General features: G+C 48.5%; 1 protein-coding gene across 6 annotated transcripts in view; it reads left to right on the top strand.

The window, feature by feature from the left end:
• TNIK (TRAF2 and NCK interacting kinase) overlaps positions 1-23097 on the top strand; it is a 163142-nt gene that overhangs the window by 64124 nt on the left and 75921 nt on the right. For all 6 annotated transcript variants that reach the window (XM_056358796.1, XM_056358792.1, XM_056358795.1 and 3 more), the window contains exon 3: positions 21719-21775. In XM_056358796.1, the coding sequence (XP_056214771.1) occupies positions 21719-21775 (57 nt within the window). The remainder of the gene's footprint in view (positions 1-21718; positions 21776-23097) is intronic.

Below are 23097 nucleotides of genomic sequence, written 5' to 3'. Positions count from 1 at the left end.
CCTGAATAGTGCAGACAGTAAGAGGACTGTTTTTTCTGCTTAAATAGTCATGATTTTATCCGGCTTCACCCTTGACCCCTCCAGGGGTTATCCTGGTAATCCAGCAGCAATACGACTGATGGAATCCAGGTAGGATGGGCTGTGCTGAGTCGGCACTTTGTATATATTATATATATGTACGTGTATCTATGTATTTACATAGGTGGATATATATGCATGGTAAGTGTTGAGAGTGACCCACTGCTTCCCTGCAGGTTTACTGGAGTGATGGGGATCCACTGTTTTTATTGGAGAGTAGAGAAGGCTGAGCTGGTGGAGATGCACCCATGGCAGGGTGCTGAGAACTTTGCTGTGATGGGGTGAAGGGTTCCTCCTTTTCCTGGATGGATAAAGCTCAAGGGCACGCTGGAGCTGGGGCTTCTTGAGATGTCAGAAAGGCCACTGTCCTTTGGGGCTGCTCAAGTATCTGTTTTTAACTGAGGCTGTAATGGAAGAATAGCAGTGTGGTTGCATGATCTCACTTTTGCTAAATTAGAGCCAGAATGGGATGCTCAGTCTTACCACATGGCTTTGCGTATGTAGGTTTTTTTCCTCTATCTGGCATTTAATTGCATTTGGGTTTTGTACCTGTCAGTGCTGTCAGCAGTACCTGGAGGCTGAGGGGAGAGGTGGGGATGGTTGGCCGGTGGAGAACTCTTCTTGGACCCATCTGGTGGTAGGGTGGACCCTGCCACGTTGCTGAGTAGGTGCTGAAATCTTGTGGCTGTAGCTGGAGACTCCCGGTGAAGGCAGTGGGAGTCTGCATGGAGGTGCATGTTAGCCCACCCGTTGCTACAGGAGAATGCAGAAGGTGCTGTTTGCAGCAGGTTTACTATGGTTTCTAAGAGTTTCTTGGCATGGATGGCTCATTCTCTGCTTGCCCTGTTGGTTCCTTGTGGATGGATTCGAGCGTTGTCGTGCCACTGCTCCTGGCCCTTTTCTCGTGCAAGGTATTGACATCCAAAATACAGATTTCTAATCCTAAAATTACAGCTTGCCCTTTCATAACACGAAATGGGTTAGTTAATCTCCAAATAGTTCCCCAGCCCCTCGTTAGTCACTTTGTGCTATTGTGCTCTCAGCAAAACCTTTATCCGAGCATTAAAGCGTGAATGTTAAATACACCCGCTGTTTCATGGAGCTGGCTCTGAACCTGCAGACCCCAAACGAGGATGGTGTAGCAAAGGACGGAGCTTTCTGCAAGTGAAAGGAGCCCCGGTGGGCTTAGCGCTGCCGTGGGGAGTTGGTGGCTTCACCTTCTCAAAGCTGGTTGCTGTGCGTTGTGACACCCAGTGGCCCCGACTTTCCTCTGACATGGGAGAAACAGAGATGTCAGAGTCACTGAGAAGCACTGAGGCAAATCTGATCTGAGAACCCGGATCGAAAACTTCTTCCCATGAGGCTGGTCCAGCTGTAGTTTGTATTTTGTAACCACAGCTAAGCCAGAACCAGGCTCCCCCCATAATGAGCTCAGTTACTTGCCCATGGTGAGCACCATCTTTCTAGAAGCGCTTGAGTTTTGCTTGGTTTTATTACTAACTTGTTCTGAAAGAGCAAGCTAGGACTGTGCTGCTAAGGTTACTGACTTTAGAATTTTTTTTTTTATCCCTCCCCCAGTAGTCAGGAACAAAATGGGCGTTTCTGCAAGCACCAGAACTAATAAACCTGGTTTCCTTTGTATTTATGTCTCTTGGTTGATTGAGTACTTCCCTAATTAAATTAGGATTCTATTATGTCTGCTTATACCGGTAGTCTCTCCCTCCCTTTACTTTTCTGGCAACACAGAGGCTGCTATAATTGACTGGAGAAAGGGGCCGATGGGATTAAAAGCTGTTGGAGATAAACCTTGTGAATGGCTGCATCCAGCATCCTTCACCACCCAGCCGCCTGCTTCCATGAAGTTGGTAGAAAATAATTATCTTTGATGTCTTTGAAGTTAGCTAATAGTGTTAAAACTCACAAGCATGCACGCATGCATGCATCCATGCGAGTCAGATCTCTGGGTCAGCTTATTTCTGAGGAAGCTGGGATAAAATGGTGGAGGGACGGTATCTCTTTAGTCCAAGCCAAGCTATGAGGATTTTCGGTTGCGTGCTTTGCTTCAGAAGGTAAAAAATGTGTGTGGTCAGCATGTTAAAGCGTGGTTTGGCAGTCGTAAAATGGCACGGTGCTTTGTACACTCGTGTTGTAGGAGCACGGTGTGTAAGGGAAATCAGCTTACAAGTGTGTGCTGGGGTGCTTTTTGCATATTTCCCAAATGTGGGTTGTACCCAGAAAATCAGGCCGTGCCTTGAAAACAGAGTGCCTGAGCACCGGGGTAAACCTTACTGATTTTGGGGCAGGGGGGATGTGGTAGAGCCCGTGTGAAAGCCAAGCTCCTTCTCTGGGAGTACCACAGCGTGGACATCAGGAGGGATAAATAGTGTCTAATGGCCCCTGGAAGCTGCTTCGTTTGTAAGCCTCGCAGCCCTCATCCCTCCTGAGAAGGGGTGACCCCCTCGGAGCAGGAGGCACTCCAAGCTGAGCCTCCTGGGTCTCTCCCTGTTGGACCATCCGTGGTCCTGATGTGGATCTGGGGTGCCCTCACCCCGAGGAGCACTGCACAGGAGCTTTCAGAAGCGGTGTGCCCAAGGCAGCGCTGTGGGAGCTCGGTGCTCTAACAGGCTTGAGAAAGCAAGGCAGTAGGTTGAAGGGTGGCATGAGATCTTCCTCCATATGTTACAAAAATCCTGGAAAGATCATAATTCTTGCTGAAAATCAATCTTCAGTCAGAGATTCTGGGTCAGGCTCGGTGGTTTGGAAAAGATGGGAAAATCGAGACCTTGCAGGGCAGATACCCATGTGTGTGTAACAATCTGGCTTAAGAGGTGCCACCAATGCTTAATGAACTTTGTTTTTAAAAAAGAAACAAAACACAAGGGTGTGGAGACAATCTTAGGACTGCAGTAAAAAGTGAGTTACCTGAGAAATGTGAATCTCTGTGTATATGGTGAGAGGGAAGAATTGCTTCATACTGGTATGGCAGCACAGCCAGGCCCTGCAAAAGTAGATGCGTAAATGGGAATTTATGCAAAAAAAGAGCCCACCTTTTTGCCCTTTCTTAAATGTATTCTACAGGATTGGGGTGATTTTGCAGCCTTGGAATTGCCGTTTGTTGACCTCTCATTAACTACGTTAGATGTATTGCTGCTTTTCTGAATTACTCTGGTTTATGCTGCGCACTTCTAGGTGCTTTTTGTTGTAATTTGTCTTGTGGGCATGTGCCACAAGCAGGTAAGTATGGGTGGGAAAGGAGAAATCCTCCAGTCAGTCCCATCCCTGCAATCCCCTCGAGATGGAACTGTAGGGTGAGTGGTTCTAAGTCTTCCAGCATCCTTGTCAGGTAGATACCTGGTATCGGATGGAAACCTTGCTGTCCTTACCCGGACCACAGTGGAAAACGGAGCGGGGAAAAGCAGGATGTGAGAAGGGAAGGAAAATGGGAAGAACTGAAATTAATGGAGAGAGGAGGGAGGCAGCGGGGTCTCGTAGGGCTTTGAAAGCTGGAGGCAAGCAGCTGTCAGACAATGCCGCAGGAAGCCTGAACTTGTATTTTTAGGGACACTTGGTTTTATACTTTACTGTAAATAATGGGTATGGGGGAGGAGGAGAGAAATGACTGCTTTTCGTTCCACCTGCTCCGCTAGGCTTTGTTTCACTTCTGTTTTCCTTCCTTCCGATCTCAGCATTTGCAGAGCAAGAGGTGGTAGCATCTTCCCACCCCATCGCTCCCGGCGCTTGTCCCCAGCTCAGCAGAGCATTTCCAGGTGCCATGTGAGCCAGGGTACTGTGTGGGGTGGGCAAGGACCCAGCCTGGCTCCTGGAAATCTAGTTTATTTAGTTAGTTGTTTAATAGTGACTTACCTAATCAGCAGCCTCCTGACACCCAGGACCAGGTTTGCTGTGTATCAGGAGGTTTTCCTTTGTGTTTCTAAGTAAATGATTGCATTGCAAGCAGCTCTCGGCTCAGAGCAAGGGCTGGTTAATTCAGTTTGCCTGAAATTGTTCAGGAAAACCGAGTGCTCGTGTTCAGAAGGACAGCTGTATTTCTGACCTGTTCACAAAGCTTTCAGAAGGAGAGATTATTTCCTATTTCCTCAAAGTGATTTCGAGCTGTCCAGGAGTTTCAGGGGAGACTGAGATCTTCTTTTCTGTCATCACATCAAGTGTTTTTCACTTCTTCTCTCTGACTTGTTTTTTGGCAGGACTGGGACACATTTACATTAGATCACAACATTGTGCGTTACTGATAGTTTTCGTTGAAGCAGGTTTCAAGAGCACTTTTAAAAGACTTTTCCCCCGTCAGCATCTATGACAGGACTACAAGGATGTCTTCATTTATCATCAGCATAAGCCTTTTCAGGAGGGACGGGACCATCATTTCAGAGCACATTAAGAGGCAGCTGCTACAGATGGCGTGTCCTGAGCAGGTGTAAAGGAGCTTTTACCAGTGTGCAAGTGCTGCTGAAATCTTTCACGCTTAACAGCTCTCCTCCACAACCACGACAAGCACGAAGCAACTCCCCGTCAGCCTTTCCTGCAGGGGACAGCCTGGCTTGGCCAGCATTCGGGTCTATTTATGGGGTGACTGATCTCTTCAGGTGCCTCTACATCTACACCGAGGCAGTTTATCCCCTCTATACTGCCATTTATCTTCAGGGTAGGTTTTATTTGCCGGGTCCCATTTCTGCCTTGTCCAGCATGTTAATGCCTTGTGATCCTGAGGAGACAAGGAAAGATAGCGCAACAGAAATTTTAGGGTGTGCGTGTGGGGCGAGTAGGGACTAGATTGGTGAAACTGGTAGTTCTTGATCTGAAAGGTACTGGGAACCGCAGCCTTCAGGGGATACCTCAGCTCATCTGTTTCAGAGATGGATAGGAATTTGGATATCTGGAGGAGGGAAACAAAATGTGAAAAGCTTAAAAAAAGAAGAAAAGAAAAAAGAAAGGGACTTGTAGCACAGGTGCCTAATCCAGTCCAGAGATTTGTGTTTCAGGAGTTTTGATGAGGGCTCATTCTTTTGTCTGAAATTACTCATCTTCCTCCTTTGTTGAGAGTGCTGGAGGCTCACAGCTTGTAGGCAGTGCTGATGAGTTGTGGCTTCTGCAGTCATCACCTGTGCAGTCACTGGTGCTGCTGGTATTGCCAGTGACTTCGCTCCTTGGGCCCATCACCACTGTAAGCAGTAACCCCAATTATTCACTTGTAATTAAATAGCCAGGATGGATTTATAATGGCACTGTGGGCTTCCTGGAGTGAGCTTGGTTGGAGGCAACATCTAGAGAAGTTACACTGGGGTCAGCAAGCACCACCCAAATGAAAGGCAGGAGCAGGGGGCTGGAAGGGAGGGCCCGAGTTAGGGGAAATGGCTGTCCTGGGTGTGCTTTTTCCCAGCTGAAAGATTTCTTTCCACACTTCCGTGTTTCATTTGTGAGAATTACCTTGTGCAACTTTTAAATCCTCAGAGAGTGGGAAGGGGAGGGAGGAGGTTTAAAGGCAGACTGGTGGGTCCCAAGCCAGGTGTTGAGGAGCACTTACATCTATCTTGCGGGGGGGACACTTTGAAAGCAGTTTTGTTTAGGGACAGTGATGGTGGTACCGTCACCTGCAAGGGAGGAGACTGCTACATCAGCCATAGAGACAGTGGCCCAAAGCTTTGCAGTGGTGTTAATGTCATCTGCGCTGCCCTGAGAGCTGTCAGTCTGAGGAAGAGGGGCCAAGACCCAGTGCTCCGTAGGGTGGCTGGTCCCTGCACCCCACGTGCTTCCCGTTTGCTGTTGTCTTGATTTCCATCAGGAAACGCTTCACTGAGAAGACTTCCTCTTGGAGGGCGATGACCTGAGTGCAGATGAGTTGGGTTTGGGGAGGGGACAAAAACATTCTATCACATTTGTTTTGTTTTCCGTGTCATCCAGTGTCTAATCTTCCGTTTCCATGTGATCGACTGAATGATGGACCACAGGGGTACACAGGTCTTCCCTACTGTACCCTGAGCACGGGTTCTCTCTTACAAGTCTGACACTGGAACGGCACCGGGGGCTGGCTGTGCCGGGGCACAGCTCTGCAGTACTACAGCGTGACAGAGATCCACCTCTCCTCATTTGCCTCTGCTGCACTTTGCAAGTTAAAAACGCGTGTTCCTATTCAGCATGGACTCATCTTTGTGATACAAAATCAACCTCTGCTGGAGGAGCTGTTTTGTTCAAAGGGATCTGCATGTGCTTTTGTGAGGGGAGGGAAGGAACGTCTTTCATCTCTCATGAGGACCCAGGCTGTAGAAGTACACCCTGGAGAACAGTAAATGACTGGATGTAGAGGCACATCCAGAGGTTTAAGGTCACAGCTTCCCAGAGCCTTTGCTGTAGACATCCTCTGCTCCTCACAGCACTGCTCCTGGTGGAGCAAATGCAGCCTTGGCATCTCATGACCCTCTTGGTACCTCCCAGGTGCTTTTGCCCCCCTTGGAGTCCCCATCAAAGGTTCACCTCTTGCAGAAGCCATCACCATGAGGAGCACCAAGGCACACCATCTTTGCCTCAGCTCTTTACCTGCATCAGTGCTGAATGAACAACAGAAAAAAAAGGGCCAGATGCACCTTGTGGCTCCCTCTGGGAAGTGTGATGCTCATGGAAATATTAGAAATTAAATCCCAGGGTGATACTTCTGCAGCCAGAGTGTCTTGCTGAGCTACAGCGGTGGGAGGGGTGAGGAATACCAGGTGGTCTGAGAAGTCAGTTTTCTGCTCTGAAAGCAAAGGGGCAGGTTATATTTGCGATGATATTTATACAGAAAAGCACGTGTGTTAATGGGCTTTATGCTAATTTTATAGACATTTTCATGCTGGTGTTAAAGGCTCACATCACAGTTTGGGTTCTGGTTGTTCCTGAGTGTGCCAGTTTGGTGACAGCTGACGTGGTGGTTCAGAAACCCTCTGCCTGCGAGGGGCTGGGTCGCCGCTGCTGGCCCCGGGGAGCAGGGAGGCAGGGTGGCTCTGCACTGCCCGGGGTGCTGCCGTCTCCTGCTCTCCCTCCTTCCCTTGGTGGCCCAGGGGGCTTCAGCATCCCATTTTGGGGCAGTTTACCCCCTGTTTCCTGGCTTCCCCTGGGATAGATCAGTAGTAAGTGAATGCCTTGGTCACGGGTTGGGTTGCGAGGAGGTGGCACAGAGGAGAGGTGTTTTCCTTGGTCTTCATATGGCAGTGCTGCTTTTGATCTGGTAGATGACCTCCTGTCATCTCCTGAGCCCTCTCTGCCCCTCTGCCTGGGCTTGTCACTGCACACCATGCTGGGGAGCATGGGGTGAGCGATGGAGCCCTCGCATCCTCCTCAGTACCAGCGTCAGCACCAGCCGCCCCTGTTCACATGGTCATGGTTAGGTGGAGGGTGAGGTCGTTGAGGAAAGCTGATGAGATTCATACAAGGCAGCACGTGGGCTGGTGTAAAGGATGGAGAAACTGGAGAGGAGAGCCAGGTCCTCAGCAGTGCTTTGCTGGTGCTTGTGAGGTGGTTCCCATCTCTTCTTGTCTTTCGCAGTTGGCTGGAATTGATCTTGGCATCCCCTTGGATTTGGGGAAAGACCCTGGAAACAAAGTTGCCCTGGATTACCCCTCCCTAATGCTCTTTCTGCCTCCAGCTCAGTGTTTCTGATCCCTCCTGCTGGCCTTGCTTGGTGGTTTCTTTGGAGATGCTGAAGACCGACCGGTCCCAGTGTCTGTATGGGAGAGAGCCAAGTCCCTTGCATTCACCGCGGCACCAGCACCCTTGCTGGGCTCACCAGCTGTTTGCACTGAGGGTTTAATCTGACCCTGGTGAGGTCCTTTGGAAAAATCCTTTCACTCTGTGACAAGGCTTCTCTCATTAAAATCATTAGCAAAAATGTAGTGTCCCCATTTGCAGAGCCACCTCCTCCGGCACCGGAGAGGGGCTTGGTCCTTTGCTCTTATGGGCTGCTCGTTTCCCCTCCGATGCAGCCCAGAAATTAGGTGGTAATAATTTAATTTTATCTTTTGCCCTTCATATTTAAGCAAACCTTCCCCTAATCCTCAATAAATGCTGGCAGCTCACTGTGTTCCGTTAGGAAATAGTAGTCCGCTGGCAGAGCTGTCTGAGGCCGGGGCTGAAGCCTTCAGAAGCCTGAGTCATCTCGTAAAGAAGATCAGCTTTTAATTACAATTTCCAGTGCACTTTTTAAGCAGTCTTGTGGAAATGCTGTGTAGGAGCATTTGAATTACAAATGTAAAGAAGTTGTGCTTTTTTTTCTCCTTTTTTTTCTTTTTTTTTTTTTTTTTTTGTAAGTCTGCTGGGAAAACAAAAGCCCTCTGCTATAGAAAAAAAAATAATTAAGAATTTATGGAGTGCTGTTGTTTGAAGATGCAAATCGGGGCTCTAATGCAAAGTATGGCTGCATGAAGAACAACTTCTTTTATTCTCAAACATGTTTCTACGTCTAGGCAAGGCTTTGGAGGCTTTTTGCAATATAGCATCATGCATTGCGTCATAATCATGGGGTAGCTGCAGCATTATGTTACCCTTTTATTGAAGGACGGAGTTGAGCAGCAAAGAGCCCAGTCTCTCCCCCAAGGCCAAGGGCAGTCGGTGGGGATCCAGGAATAGCACCCAGCAGCTCAGCTCAGCCTTGGCCCCACTTCCCAGGAAACTGGCCTATGCCGTGCATGGCTGGCTGCGCTTTCCCTCCTTCCTTGAAATTTAAGACTCCCTAGTGTACTTAAAAATCAACATTAACTTAATAAAGGCTCTAATATAAAGGGAATTTATACATCCTGTGAAGTGTACCAAAACTCACCCCCAGCTGTGGGCGTTTGAAGGAGCAGGCAAATTGGCAGGCTGGGGTTTTTTTTTTCCCTGGAAAAACGTGGGGAAGTCTTTCCTTGCTCCTGTGCTTTGGTGGACTTTTCTGTATCACCTTTGCCTGCTCCGTTACAGATGCCCTGAATACCAAGCAGCAAAACCAAACTGCGGTTTTGTCTTGCAGCCAGCTCGCACTGCTGGGAAAGATCTTGAATTTTTAATATGAATCTGCCTGTAACATATTGATGGCTTTTAGTTTTTAGTGCTTAGCAAGCCCTGATCCTGCTGGGAAGGGGTTAAAAGCCTGCAGTGGCCTGAGCGGGGTGGCATGTTGTCCTGGCTGTAGGGGATGGGGTGGCCTGGGATGCCTTTAGGTATGAGCAGGAAGCAGCTGGTCCAGAGGGATGCTTATAAAGCTGTATCTTACCATTTTCTTAGTACAGCTGAAATTGCAGGTTCGTGGTGTGACTCGATGCAGCGCCTGGCCTTGGTTCCTTCCGGACATGCCTACAGCATGGCATAGTCCGTGTGGATTAGCTGTGGATGAGGTTTCACACCGAGCCTTTCAGATTTCCACTAAGATCTTTACCCAGTGGAATAAAAGGCCATCACCCCCTGCCCATATGTGTTCTCCCTGCAAAGCTGCAGGCAGCCTCCGAGCTGCCCACGTTCCGGCAGGCACCGCGTTTCGGGCTGCTCCCAGGGCTTTTTTGTCAGCTTTGTTTCACTTGGCAAGTAACAGCGAGTAAAATCCATAGCCTTCAGATGGTTCCTTTAAACTGTACCACATTGATTTGTGTCTACACATGTTCTTGCCCTGTAAATAGGGCCCTTAATGGCTAGGTAGCCCTCCTGCGTTGATAACCATGGCAGGCAGTGGCTGGAGTCCCTTAATTACCAAACAGTGACGTGCTGTGCTGGTGCTCGGCATGTCCCCAAGCGCTGAAGGTAGCAGGGATGCTCGGTCCTTTCTGGCCTCCTCCCACTCACTCCTGAGCTGTATTGTTCCCATTCGATCCCTGGTACTGGCTTAACCTTCCCCTGCTAATCCCAAGTCCTCCTCCTCCTCCTCTCCTCCCTGCTTTCAAATCTCTGGCTAAAGCCCCCCCCTCGGCTGCGCTGCCTGCTGTGAGGCTGGATGGGGATCCTGTGCGGGGCTGGAGGGGTTCTTTTGGTTCGTGGGGTATTTTAGGGCTCCCTCTTTTCCTAGAGGAGGCCTCGCACCCCAGTTTCTCTATTTTGCTGGGAAATATGGATCACTGAGCACTGGCTGTCCCAGGAGGAGGGTCCTTTGCCCAGCAAGGGCAGCACGGTGTTGCCGTGGGGTGCGTTTTGCAGGTCTGTTGGGGGAGGCAGGGAGGGGCAGTGATCTGCCTGCCTTATTCCTTAATGGAAAAGCTTTGCCTGGCCAGTGCAAGGGTGGGAAATGCCTGCTTGAGAGGGGAGGCTTGGAAATTGAGAAGCTATAAAAGCAATGCAATTTAATCTGCTGATCAACTCTGTTGATCCTGACCTGCAAGGCTGGCTTAGGTGAGCCAAAGTGGGGCTGTTTGGCAGCAGTCAGAAATCCCATCTTTATCCCAGGCAAAGCAGTGAATGCACGTGTGACGTACGTAAAGCCAATATAAGGATAAAGGGGTCTGCATGTCATTTCTCAGGCTCCCTTTTCCAGTGAGTGGTTCTAAAATTTGGCTACCCAATATCTGACTTGCTTAAAGCAGCGGGCAACATGCAAGTCTTGATGGAGCCGAATTAGTATGTATGTCACATAGTAGTGCTCTAGGCACGGCTGGGTCTTTTAAATCAGTAGAACATAGGCAGTTCAAAATGTTTATTGACTACTGACAGTAAGTGACTTGGAGTAGGATAGGATGGACAGTAAGTTGTCAAGGCTGCTCAGGGCAGACAAAAACCCTGGGGGCAACTCTGGATAAAAGAGTGTGATGCCCATCTGCCTTCAAGTATGTGAGGTCTAAAATTGATATTTGAGCTGACATAGAAATGTGCAACCACGGGGTCTGCAGTAGCTTGAGTTACAAAACCGTTGGGCTTAGGGGAGCTCCTCAGCCCTCCATCGTACTGGATCTGGGGCTACTTGTGGCATTCTTACACTTATTTTTCCTAATGCTAAGACCTAAGTCACCCAAGAGACACACATGAAAGCTTCTGGCAGCTGTGGCATTTTATCCTAAGCCCTATGAAATGTTAAGTACCTTTATCAGCTTGCTCTTGTTATTTCTACCACTCTGAGAGAGGGACTTGCAGCCTTGCTAACAACTGATGAAGCCTGAATGTGTGAATTGGATCAGATGCCAGCTGGTGTTGCCACATGGTCAGGAATCAAGGTGGCTGGATCTGTATTGATCCAAGTGTTCGCAGGACTGGAGAGGCTCAGAAGGTGAGGCAGTGGAAGGGTTGTAAGGGTGGCTTGCTTAGAAATTGGTTGAAAGTAACTGGACAAATGTCCTGGGTCCTGCCGTACAGGTTCGGCCAGCAACGGGGCTGGGCCTCAGAAGTTCAACCCAAATTTCTCCTGGGTTTGGGGTGTTCGGGTTGGTGCACAGAAGAAACTGGTAGATTTGTGTACAGGCTTCTTTCTGCGAGCTGAGAGATGTGGAGCAGGTGAGGGTGAGAGGGGCAAGAGCCCTGTTTAACTGCCTGGATACCCCGCCCCCCCCCCCGAAGTGTCTGGTTATCAGATCTGGAGAGATCTGAGGTGGAACCCCAGGAGCTCATCCTGGGTCATTGTGTCTGCAGAGAAACACAAGGCCATGGGGGGATGTGGGGCAGCAGATGCAGCTATACCATGCCGTGAGCTGAGTTAAAGGAGATACTGCCCTGCAGTTACATGTAGAAACAGAGGGAGCAGGAAGAACTTGGTCTGGGAAAGCAAGCTGGGATGCTCAGCCAGCTTGGGTAATTCACGTGGACGTGGACATGGTCATGTTAATGCCATTGGCAATTCAATGAAATGCAATGGAAGCCCTTCATGGAAAACCATCGACAGCCATAGAGTTAAATTTCCTGATTAAATGGTTGGGAAATCACTGCAAATAGATTTGGGCTTTCTTTTGTACCTAGTTTTCCCTACGTAAGAACAAAAATAAAAAATAAAAAATTCTCAATTCGATTTAGCTGACGGATACTTCCGTGTTACCCGGCTCCCCCGTGGCTGTCTCCTGCCACCAGCGCCATCCGTCCCCGCTATCAGAGGATGCTGAGCACTCAGGTTCGCAGGAGGGGGTTCTCCACGCTGTTTGTTGATTGAACAACCACCTTGCACTTTACATGCCACCTCCAAAATTGGATCTTGCTACTATGAAACTCGAGCCGAAGTCAAGCAGATGGCACTGAAGAGGTGTTTCAAGAAACCACATTTCCATCAGCATGTGTAGTGTTTTTTCCGCAAGGGCCATTTTTTTTTTTTAACTCAGCTGCAGTTTGCAAGACAGTTAGTGATTTGGGGCATGGATTAAAGAGCAAGTGAAACTTCACATGTGGAAGTGCAGCTGTTTAATGGGTGGCACAGATAAATGAGGTACCAAAAGCCTGAGAGGACTTGCGGGTACCTGTGTCTGTCCGGTGTTCTGGGATGAATTGCCGTGGGAGGCAGCAACACACGTTTGCAGGTATTAAGCCCTGTCTGCCCTGCAGCGGGGAGCACGTTAGGAGCAATCTGTTTTGAAGGAACCATTTTTTTTTCTACAAATACAGAAGAAACAGCAGCAGCCCTCCCAAAGCATGTGGTGTGGTGGAGACCTTGAGGGTGCCCCTGAGCTCTGGACACAGCAGCTCGCTCTGAGCCCAAAGCATATGGTCTGAGGTTGTGAGTAATTACAGGGAAGGGCTTAGCTCCCTGGTGCCCTGGGACATCTGTTCCTCTATCCTGCACAGGGCCAGCTTCACCTGTGATGGGAAACTGGTGCCCTGAACTGGGAGGGCTTGTCGTGGAGTTTGGGTTTGAATGTTGAAACCAGTGTGGTTGTGGCATGGATAAAGCCGATGTGCCCTGGGACCGTGCGGAAGTGGTTGGCTGTGGGGCAAACTGGGTCATATCTAGCAAAAGCACATGGAAATGGGCGTCTGCCTGGTCTCTGTGGACATGAAAGCTCCCTGCTGCAGTCCAGACCTGGCCAGCTGTGTGGTGGTCCCCTGCTACAAGTCAAGCAGCAAGGGTCTGGAGGAAGATGTCAGCTGGTGGGACAGCCTGGCCCATCGGAGGAGGCTGTGTCTTTCTTGGGCCACCCCTGAGAGCCAGGTGTCTGCCTGCAGAGGATGGGGTGGTCCTAGCACACATGAGCAGCACCGTTCCCCCGTGGCTCAGTGCTTCCCACCGGAAGGAGCAACCTGGTGCTGCGATTGGAGTTGTGGCCTGTGCAAAAGGTGCCTCGTGGGTCTCCTAAACGCAGATTTAATTTTAGTTATGAATGCTGCAGCGTTGAATAGGCAGTGATGTGAAACAGAAGCACAGTGGGGGTGTTAAAGGGTGGTAATAACATGGCTGTCATGAACTAATGTTACTGGGAACAGGCTGTACTGCCTTCATTTAGCTGCAAAAATGTGCGCTTGCAGAGCAGCTGAGGAGCCAGGGCAAAGGGCGGATGGGCTGTGCCGGGGGGGGAAGGAGCACCCCCAGGGACCTGCTGCCCTCCCTGCCATGGGGGGCTGCAGGCGATGGGCTGCTGCCCTGGGAGAGCGCGGTGGGGATTGCCCCCGCGCTGGGAGCTGCCCTGCCTGTGCTGGGGCTGCTCGAGCAAAGAGCAAAGCTCACAGGGGAGGGCCTGGGAAAGTTGCCAGGGGTCCAGCAGCAACTGGCGGCATCCCTCCATCCCGCTCGTGCTCCTTTGAGTCCTGCTGCCTTCAGTGTGGAACCAGCTCTGGAAACGTTTTCCTGTTAGTCTTTTTTCTTTTTTTTTTTGGGGGGGGTGGTTGTTTTTTTAATACATTGCTCGTTGTCAGGACCATCTCTCCCTAGTCCTTTGGTGCCTCAGCTTTCCATAAGCTGTTCCTTAAACCCACCTTTGGTGTATTTGCTGTTGGTTGTTGATCTCTGTCTGCTCCATGCTGTTTTGCTCGGTCCACTCATCTTCCAGCCTAGACCTGCTCTCGTTGAGGCTTTGACCTCCCTTCAGGAGAGCAATGCTGGTTCCTGTGTCCTGGGAAACCCCTGCCAGATGCTGAAATGTCTTGAAATCTGGCCTGCCACAAGGTTTCCTGTGACCATGGAGCGCAGCTCTTCAAAACCTGCAGCTTCAAACACGTGTGGACAAAATCTGCATAGTCCTTAGCGTGAAGCAGATACACAGCCCCTCGTTGCCAGTTTGCTGGTGTTCCATGGTGGCAGAGCCGCAGAGTTGCGCAAGTGCCTTCTAACCAGTGGTTTTCCCTGGGTGGAATTAGAAGGGGTGCAAGCAACATCTAGAGAAACTTCTGGAAGGATCTGCGATCTCTGAGGCTGATCTAGGACCTCTTATGCTAGTGTGTTTATCCACGGAAGAGGGAGACCTCTCTGTTCGTCTTGATCTGGAGGAAGGCTGGTGTCCCCGGCCTCCTTTGAACTACAAAAGAGGGACAGGGGGCACAGCATGAGTGCAAGCGTCGGCGTGAGGGATGTGTTTCCCCCTGTGTATAAGGAAATATAAGATTATAGTCTTGCTAACCTATATGCTATAGTGCATGCTATTTCTGGACATTATTAATATTCTAATTTAACAATTTAGCATGTTAATCTAATAATCCTGCTGTCTTTACTTAACATCAGACCTATTGTGGAGCTGCAGTAATGGAATTGCAGCGCTCTCAGCTGCAGAGCCCTGATCAGAGCTTGGATTGATACAGAGGATTAGAAATACTTCAGTGCAAAGGTCAGCTTTGTTCGGTCAACACAGAGCATTAGCTTGGCCCTGTGCGATTAGAGACGTCTGCTGGGAGGGGATTTATGCCTTTCCAAGGGGAAGCTCTGGTAGTTGAATCTAAACTGAAATATTAATAACAATGCCCAGCTGAGAAGAACCAATTTAAAAAAAGAAAATCCAAACCCTTTATTTTTGTTTCTCTTTGAGTTTTTTGAATGTTTTGCACGATTTTACTTTTTAAAATATTGGCAAAGATGACAGGTGTAAGGGAGGATCACCTGTCTGTGACATTTGTGCTTGTCCTGCTTGGTGAAGGTCTTGTGCTCTCCAAAAGCAGCGCAGGGGGTGGCAGCAGGTTGGCCAGAGCTAAAGAGCCATGCTTGACTGAGCAACCAGCTTTCTGCTGGAGAGCTCAGGGGACAGAGGAGCAGCTCTGGAACCATCACTCGGCCAGCAAATGAGATGTCGAGCATTGGATGCACCTTTTTATCTTTTTTCATAGGGTTTCATTTCTGGTGTCAAAGCGTTGGAGTTTCAGGCATGCCATGTGTATGGGAGGGTGCTGTTTGCAGAGAGCGTGTCGGAGCCGGGGGTGGCAGAGGGTGCTGCAGGTAGCCCCATAAGCAGGTGGGGTTTGCCCCAAGTGGAAAGGAACAGCATCAAGTCAGCCGTGTCTTTGAGTGCCTTGGGGCAGTGGGGTTGCTCTGAAGCTCTCAAACTGTTTGAGAACCCAGTAAGTGATGGAGAGGTGGAAACACGCTGCTCCCAAAAAGGGCAGCACAACCTCCCCTGCAAAGGGCAGAGATTTTGCTGCAGTGTTTGGCTGAAAGGCAGTGAGATGGGGCTGAGTCTCTGGCCAGGGTGAGGACCAGGTCCCCACTCTGCAGGGTTGTCCTGAGTCCCCAGGGGCTTGAAATCCCCCTGCCACTGGCTGGGGTTAAGTGCAGGCAGGAACAATAAGGCCTGGCTCACCATCGCTCTGTTTTAATCAAGCAGATATTTTACTCTGGTAAAATAAACATTTTTCCCATCCTGTTATATGACTCACTTTTTCTTAATGCTGACCTGGTATTCAGAGTATCTGATGTTTTAATTACCTTCTCAGAAACATGGATTTATTTCAAATAAGTTTGAAGAGATGTGTAAACCAAGTGCAAAGCTAGAGTAAATCATTTACAGAACAGCTTCTTTTGGAGTTTGCTGGACTTTCACACTAGGATAAGCCTAGTTTTCTATCAATAAGTATTTTAGCCTCTTAAACTAGTTGGGGGTGGGGGGGTTGGCACCCTGAAGACTTGTTTTCAGTGGGAAACAGAGTACATAAACGTGCCTATGCTCTGTAAAAACCGAGAACAAATCACACCAGGTGCTATAAATGGTCTAATTTACTGCAGGATGGCAGTTTAGATGCACAGCTCCTGTTGGAAGGCAAAGTTCCTTCTCCCAGGAAAAATTGGATGCAATTTTCAATGTGTTAGTGCTTAAGTGCCTTCACGCTAAAAATCTTGGACCGAGTCCCCGAGTTGCCTCGGACTACAGGAAAACAAGGAACTGGCAGGACGTGGAGCAGGCACCTGTGTGAAGTTCTAGCCCATCCCAGGAGAGCTCTGCTGCAGAAGGGCTTGGATGCAGAATGGGGTCAGGAGCAGACGAGACTCATCAGTGAACACCTTGATGGTGCATCTGCAGAAGTAGGGCTTGGCAAAGAGTTTGTCATAGCGAGCACATACCAAAAATGATGTGTTAATGTAGAAAAATGTACTGATGATTTTTCACCTGGCAAAATCTCGGTGTTCATGCCACTCCTGTTGTAGGAAGAATATGTGCGTGCTGGAGTTGGTGGTGTCAAGGATGTTCCATCTAATGGCATGGTTTAGAGGCAGGACTTGGCCAGTAGAAAGGGCAGTTGTTGGGTTGCTGGCATCAGCTCGGTATTTTAGCTGCAACAAAAATGTAATGGAAGAAAATTAGTTTGGAGGCTTCTATCCTGCCAAAGTGGTGATATTTGGACTTTTATGAAACTTTTTGTTATTTGTCTCAGTTTCCTGAGATTTCTGCATGAAACTGGACGTTCCTCCAGTTATACTTTCTCAGCAGGGAGGGCTGGTGGGATGGGATGGTCCCAGTAAGGCGGTTGGTGTCAAAATTTCTGCAGTGCCTTGCAAGAGCACCCTAATCCCGCTTGTTCTAATATTTACATGTTACATGACTAAGGGCGTTGCAAAACGGCTGGATCTGAAGTGTTTTGTCTTTCAAGTATCAGATGTGCAACAGGGTTACTGCATTAAATGCCTGCTCTGGGGATTGCGTGGCCGGGGGTGGGGGCGTGGGGGCTGGGTGCCCTGGCTGGCAGGTTGAAGAGGCGATGCTCTGCCTGGCTGGAGGGAATGGAAGCTCTGCCTTTCTCCAGAAAGTGACAGTTCTGGTTGTGTCCCACTGGTTGCAGCAGGTGGCAAGTCATGTATTTTGTTGAATAAACAGGAGCAGACAGTGGAAGTTAAGTAAATACGGTGAGATACATTGCTGGGTACAGAAATCACAGGCTTTGCTTGAAGGCGATGTGCGTGCTTGTGCAAGCAGAATTCTAAAAAGCAACAATCAATCATCTTGTTTCTGTCCCTAAAATGGGGACTTGAATTTTGGGCAGGGTATGCAGGTTTTGTGTACGAAGGCTGATATTGAGGCTAGAGTTTATTTATTTAGTAAATATAATGCCCAAATGCATCAGCTGATGTTTAAAAGCATTTGCTGATGTTCCTTCCCATCGTGTGCAGTTCCGTTATGCGTTATGGAGTGTGAGGACCACAACCTTTCAAGAAAAAACTTGTGGTGCCTGCTTCATTTGCAGAAATTAGTCTTAATACTTGACATTATCAAGTTAGCGATAGTTGATATAACATTTTGAGAGTAATTAGGAGCATGAATTTATGCTCAGATGGATGTTTAATTAAAAACTGTGGCAGCTTTGAAGTTCACGCTTGAATAATCTTGGGGCTGAAATGTGGGTTTATACCCAAGTGAACCTTGACAGCAAATCTGGAGAGGAAAAATGCTTTAGTAGCTCTGATTTCCTCCTATTTGTTTTACACCATCGCAGCCATCACGGTGTCTGTAACGGTGCCAAATTCATGAAGATGAAAGCAGATCGAGCAGTTCAGCCAGCACGTCGCGTAGCCAGACGCAAAACCTGCTTCAGGGAAAGGAGCAGAGAGATGCTGGAGGATATTTGTGTATTTGAGACATCCAGGAGCCGTACCTCAGGTGAAGCTGACAGCGGTCCTTCAAGCGGTGCTTACTTTGTGACCAGCCGACATGGGGGGATGAAAGTGCCTCCTGGCGGTTTGCTCTTCCTCTCCTTGAACTTCTGGGGGTTCAGTCACCACCCTGTGTGAGTGGGGAGGGAGAGGTGAGTCAACCCATGCTGACATCCAAAGCAAAGGTGACGCCACACAGGAGTTTGAGCCTTGCGGTAGGATGGGGCTGGTGATGGGATGCCATGGCGGCTTGGGCTTTGGGAGGACGCCTGTCCTCTTGCATCTCTCGTTGTTATGTACAAGAAGCTGGAAGCAGCTCACACGCCACCCACAAGTGGAAAAATCCTGAACAATGCCAGGAGACAAAGACAGCAAGAAGACGCAATGTCACTGATCACTAAAGAGCAGCTCAGCTCCGTTTCTGCAGGCAGGCAGGTGACTGAGGGCAGGCAGGAGGCCGGGAGGGCGCAGAGAGCAAGGGTGGCTGCAGCAATTGCTGCTGTCCTCCCGCCTTCCTTCACTCCTGTCACCAAAAACGGTGATGGTGGTGTGGTCTGAAGGCTCAGAAGTGACTGCCTTACCCTGGAAGGATCCCAGTCCTCCTGGAGACTTCACCTCTGGGCTGCTGCACCCTCTCCAGCATCCCCCGGCCGAGCTCCCAAGCATAGGGGCACCCAAAAGGAGGAATTTTGAAAAAGCAGAGAATGTCCATTGAACTTCAGTGCAGGCACCTGCACTCTCACCTGTTTTAACCCACATGTTTGCTGTTGGGGGAGCAGGGAAGACCCCAGAAGCAGGAGCTGGGCTCAGTTGTTGTGTGGTTTTCTCGTGGAGGTCCCTGCTGTGGCAATGATTTAAAGGAAAAAGCCAACATGTTTTAATGGCTGGAGGACACGCAGGAGGCAAAAGCATTGCGACGGGGGCTTTCTAGTGCTTTTCTTGGTCTTGCTCACCCAGTTCCCATTTGCAGCTTCCTTCCAGTAGCACAGTATTTACACTGGACAGTGTAGTGCTTCCCACTCGTTAATTAACAATTGGCTTTGGCAGAAATAGCTCCACTGCCTGGTCCAGCTGGATATTTTGGAGGGACTGCAGGGGCACAGGTGCTCCTGGTCTTGCTCCCCACCTGTGGGCATGGGCTCTTGTTTCTGTATGGCCAACCTGCAGGAGGTGGTTCGTGGCTGTGGAAAGGGTTTATTGCTGCCAGCTGTGACATCTTCCAATGTATACAGGTGGGATGCTAATTTTTTTCCCCATATTGCATCTATCACTTCCAGTTCTCAGCATCTTTCTCCAACCTGTCTGTACCTGTATTGCAAACAAAAGAATGCCTGCCAGTAGGGTGAAAATCAACTGGTTTTCCTAAAACCATATATGATTATTTCATCAGTGCTGGGAACTAGGTATGTTGAATTAAAGGGGACAGTTAACTGGTGAGAACATGCCTGGTTTCCCTGGATGCAAGTGGAAATCTGCCAGGATGAAGTTCAACAATCCATTGCTGTGAACAAGCTGTACGAAAAAGAAATCTTTGTTATAAGATCCAGGCTAAATACTTACTGGTTCTACTTCGCCTGATTTTTGCATGACTAGGTGTCCCTCGTGGCTTACATTAACATAAGTTTCAAAGTGCTTTATTTTGTTTTGGTAAATGCTTACACAATATTCTTGTTCTTACCTTCATCTGTAAATATTTGGGAGGTGAAGGAGGCAGTGGCAGATCCCTGGGAGAAGGATGGTTTGGGCACGTGGGGCTCCTTTCCCCCTTAGCCGACAGCAGAGGTAGGCAGCAGCGCTCCACCACAGCAAGGCCGGGGCATTGGTTAAAATACAAAAGGAGGTGGTGATGTGTGAGATGAAGGTGGGTATAACTAGCAAATACATGGCTTGAAATGTCCCAACTTGCTTCCCATCTTCCTGCTCCGTCTCATGGAAGATGCAGTGTGCTGTGGCTGTGCCCGGGTGTATCCCTTCCTGGTGCTCTGTTGGCTTTAATTAGAGAGTTGGTACGCGTGGGGGCTTCCTGGCCACGCAAACAAGGATGAATTTAGGAAGAGGAGGATTTGTTTTTGCACATCATGCTGTCTAAATAGATGGTGTCTAGCAATTTGCCTCTCCTTCCCAATGGCCGCATCCAGGGGATGCTTCAGCCGCAGCCCAGTGCTGCTGGGCTGCCTGCGCTTTATTATTTTTTATGTTGCACGCTTTAAAATAAAGCTCTTTATCCACTGTTAGAACATTCGGTTGCTCAGGACATATAAATTGTGTTAATAAATGAGTGAGGAGCCCTGGTGGGTGAATTGGCTTCCTGGTGAAGTCATAAATTTGGAGAGGATGATGCCGCCGTGCTCTGCAGCTGGTGCGTGGGTTTGCTCCCCAGCACTGTGCCTGGAAACCCGAGGGGCTGGCGAGAGGTCCCTGTGTCTGCTAATTTGGGGTTCTTGCTGGAGGCAAGATGGTGTGAAGGACCATGTCCAGCCTGCGGGAGGGCTGGGAAACCCAGGCACAAACCCCAGCTCATCAACAAGCATGCTGATGGGGGGGGGGGGGGGGGGGGGGGCTGGTGGAGCCTGCAATTTAGGAAAAGCTCCTATTTTTCCCTGTTCCTGCCATGCTGCAGTTTGACCCCTCTCAGCCTCTGCTCCTCATTATCCTTGGTGTGTTAATTATCAGTGCTGCGGGGCAGGAGCTGCTGTTCCCTGTGTGTCACGCCGGGACTGGCGTTTGCTGGTTTTGCTGGAGAAGCAGCATCTTGTCCGCTGACTCTGCCCGCTTTGTAAGCAGAGCACGTGCCCTCGAATGGAGGGGGGAGAATATGAGCAATTTTAATGCAATGTTGGGTGATCCATTTCTCGGGAGAGGAGGAAAGGCTGGGATTTGGCTTACTTGGTAGCACTTATATCGGTTTTAAGACCTGATCAACAGTTTGGGCTCTTCATAGTTTTCCCCATTGCTTCCAGGCATTTTTCCATTAGGATTAATGCTGTCGAGCAGTGTGCAACAAGCAGTTCATTGCAGTGATTTGCTAATTTTTCAGTTGCTGAAAACAGAGGAGGCCATACGTGTCAACAGGCTTCTGTTCCCATGCTGGCTCTCAAGCATCTTCTCTGGATGCATGCATGCATGCTCCCAGCCTGTGCCAGCACCAAAGATGGGGTTACTTCCACAGCCAAGCAGCAAACCTGATTTTAAAAACCTCTCTAACCTGCTAACCAAGGCTTTTGCAAAGTAAATAAATGAGTGGACAGTGTGCATAGTGGTGCCCTGCAGGCTGCGAGTCCCTGGAGTGTCCCCAGGTCTGTGAGAGCCGGGGCTGGGACCCAGGGGACCGAAGGCAGTGCCCAACCAGCACATTTCCATCATCACCAGCAGACCATTTCCAGCCGAGTCATGCTCTGTGCTAAAGAGAGGCCCCAAGCTGTTTGGGATTATTTTTTTTTTTTTTTTTTTGCATGGCTGAGCATTAAAGGCTATTTGCAGCACTTGTTTGCCAGGAAAATACAGCACTGAAGGCCCTTTACTAATTAATTGTAATGGCAGGAGGAAGGGGAGGGAATTGCTTTCCCATCATGGCTGCTGTGAAGATGCTCTTGAAAAAGCAAAAAAAAATAAAGAAATGTGTGGATGCTGCCAGGATGATGAGATTGTTTAAGGATATTGTTCACTGCAAGGAAAACATTGCCACCAAGCAAAACAAACAAACTTCTCCTTTTTCTTTTGCAGGGTCGTCATGTTAAAACAGGCCAGCTTGCTGCTATTAAGGTTATGGACGTCACCGGGGTAATGTATCCTCCTCCTCCTGCATCCTTAAATTATAGACAAGAGGGGAAGGGGAACAGGGTGTGATAACGTGTGGGGGTTGGTGGAAGGCTTACGTTCCTGGGAAGCGAATCCCTTTGCCTTAATGTAATATGTGCCATTAAGAGGTTTTGGTTTTAATAAATGTGAGAGAGAAAAATAAATCTGGAAGAGTTTTGGAGATTAAATAATTTTATGCTGAAACAAAGCAGCACCCAGTTCCAGCAGTGGACCTTTTGAATGTGTTAATAAAATCTGACAGAAATCCTAACAGGATTGGGTATTCATAAGACATTTCAGTTTCTCCACATCCATGTTTTGCTTTTGTTCACCAAAACTATGTGCCAGTATTGTTATGAATAACTTTTACTAGGCAAGTTAAATTCCCCCTGTGCATCCTACTGATAAAGAGGAAAAAATGGATCAACTTGGTCTCAGAAATGTGGCTCTTTTGAAACTTGTATCAGACTAAGAACCAAGAATTTACAAGTTATTAAATGAATAACAGGATTTAGGGAAGGAATAATTTCACCATTTCCCAGTGGCCATAAAAGAAAAAAAACAGTGGAATTGCTATGATCCCTAAAAAACTGAACAGATGCATTTAGGAAAGACGTGAAAGTGCTTGTTCTTGAATGATTCTTTTTTATATTTTTTTTTAAGTGCAGTGTTGTACCTCCCGAAGTTTCTGCCTACATAAACAATGCTAGGTTTGGGAGTAAGAATGTGTTTTGTCTTTTATTTTTTACTGGAATAACACATTTCAAAATTTAGGACCCAATCCCAGTCTACCCACCTTATTTTTTGAATTAATGTTTTTAATTAAGCTTTCAGGAGCTCAGCACATACAGAACTGGCTCGCTGTGAAAGCAGTCAGCTGGCCTCAGGAGTATGTCTTGAAATACCTTAGATACCGTGGTGTGGTGTTAATATCTGCAGGACCTTCATCCAGGTGCTTGTGTGTGCTAACGGGTGAAATGATGCGTGGAAATAGATCTGTAAATGTGAATGAGATTTGTTTCTGTTTACTTGCAATATCTACAAGTGCCATTTATCTAGTTCTCATGGGAAGCAGGCTCTAAGGGAATGGGCAGACCCACCAAACATAACCCCAGGACATAAACAGCAGTGAGGTTCCCGTGGGATGAAGTCCGAGGTTACAACAAATTTAAGCTGAGAAATCAGAATATTACTTTGAGGCCAAACAGGGGCTTAAATTTGAGTCCATACTTACTTCAGTGGTTTTAAAATACCATCCCTTCCGAGCAAAGATGTTGGAGAAAAGTACCACAAGTCTGATCCCA

The sequence above is a fragment of the Falco biarmicus genome, chromosome 13 (genome assembly GCF_023638135.1).
Source record: "Falco biarmicus isolate bFalBia1 chromosome 13, bFalBia1.pri, whole genome shotgun sequence".
Classification (NCBI taxonomy): Eukaryota; Metazoa; Chordata; class Aves; order Falconiformes; family Falconidae; genus Falco; species Falco biarmicus.
The sequence above is the reverse complement of the archived record's forward strand: the minus strand, read 5'-3'. Positions and strand labels throughout refer to the sequence as shown.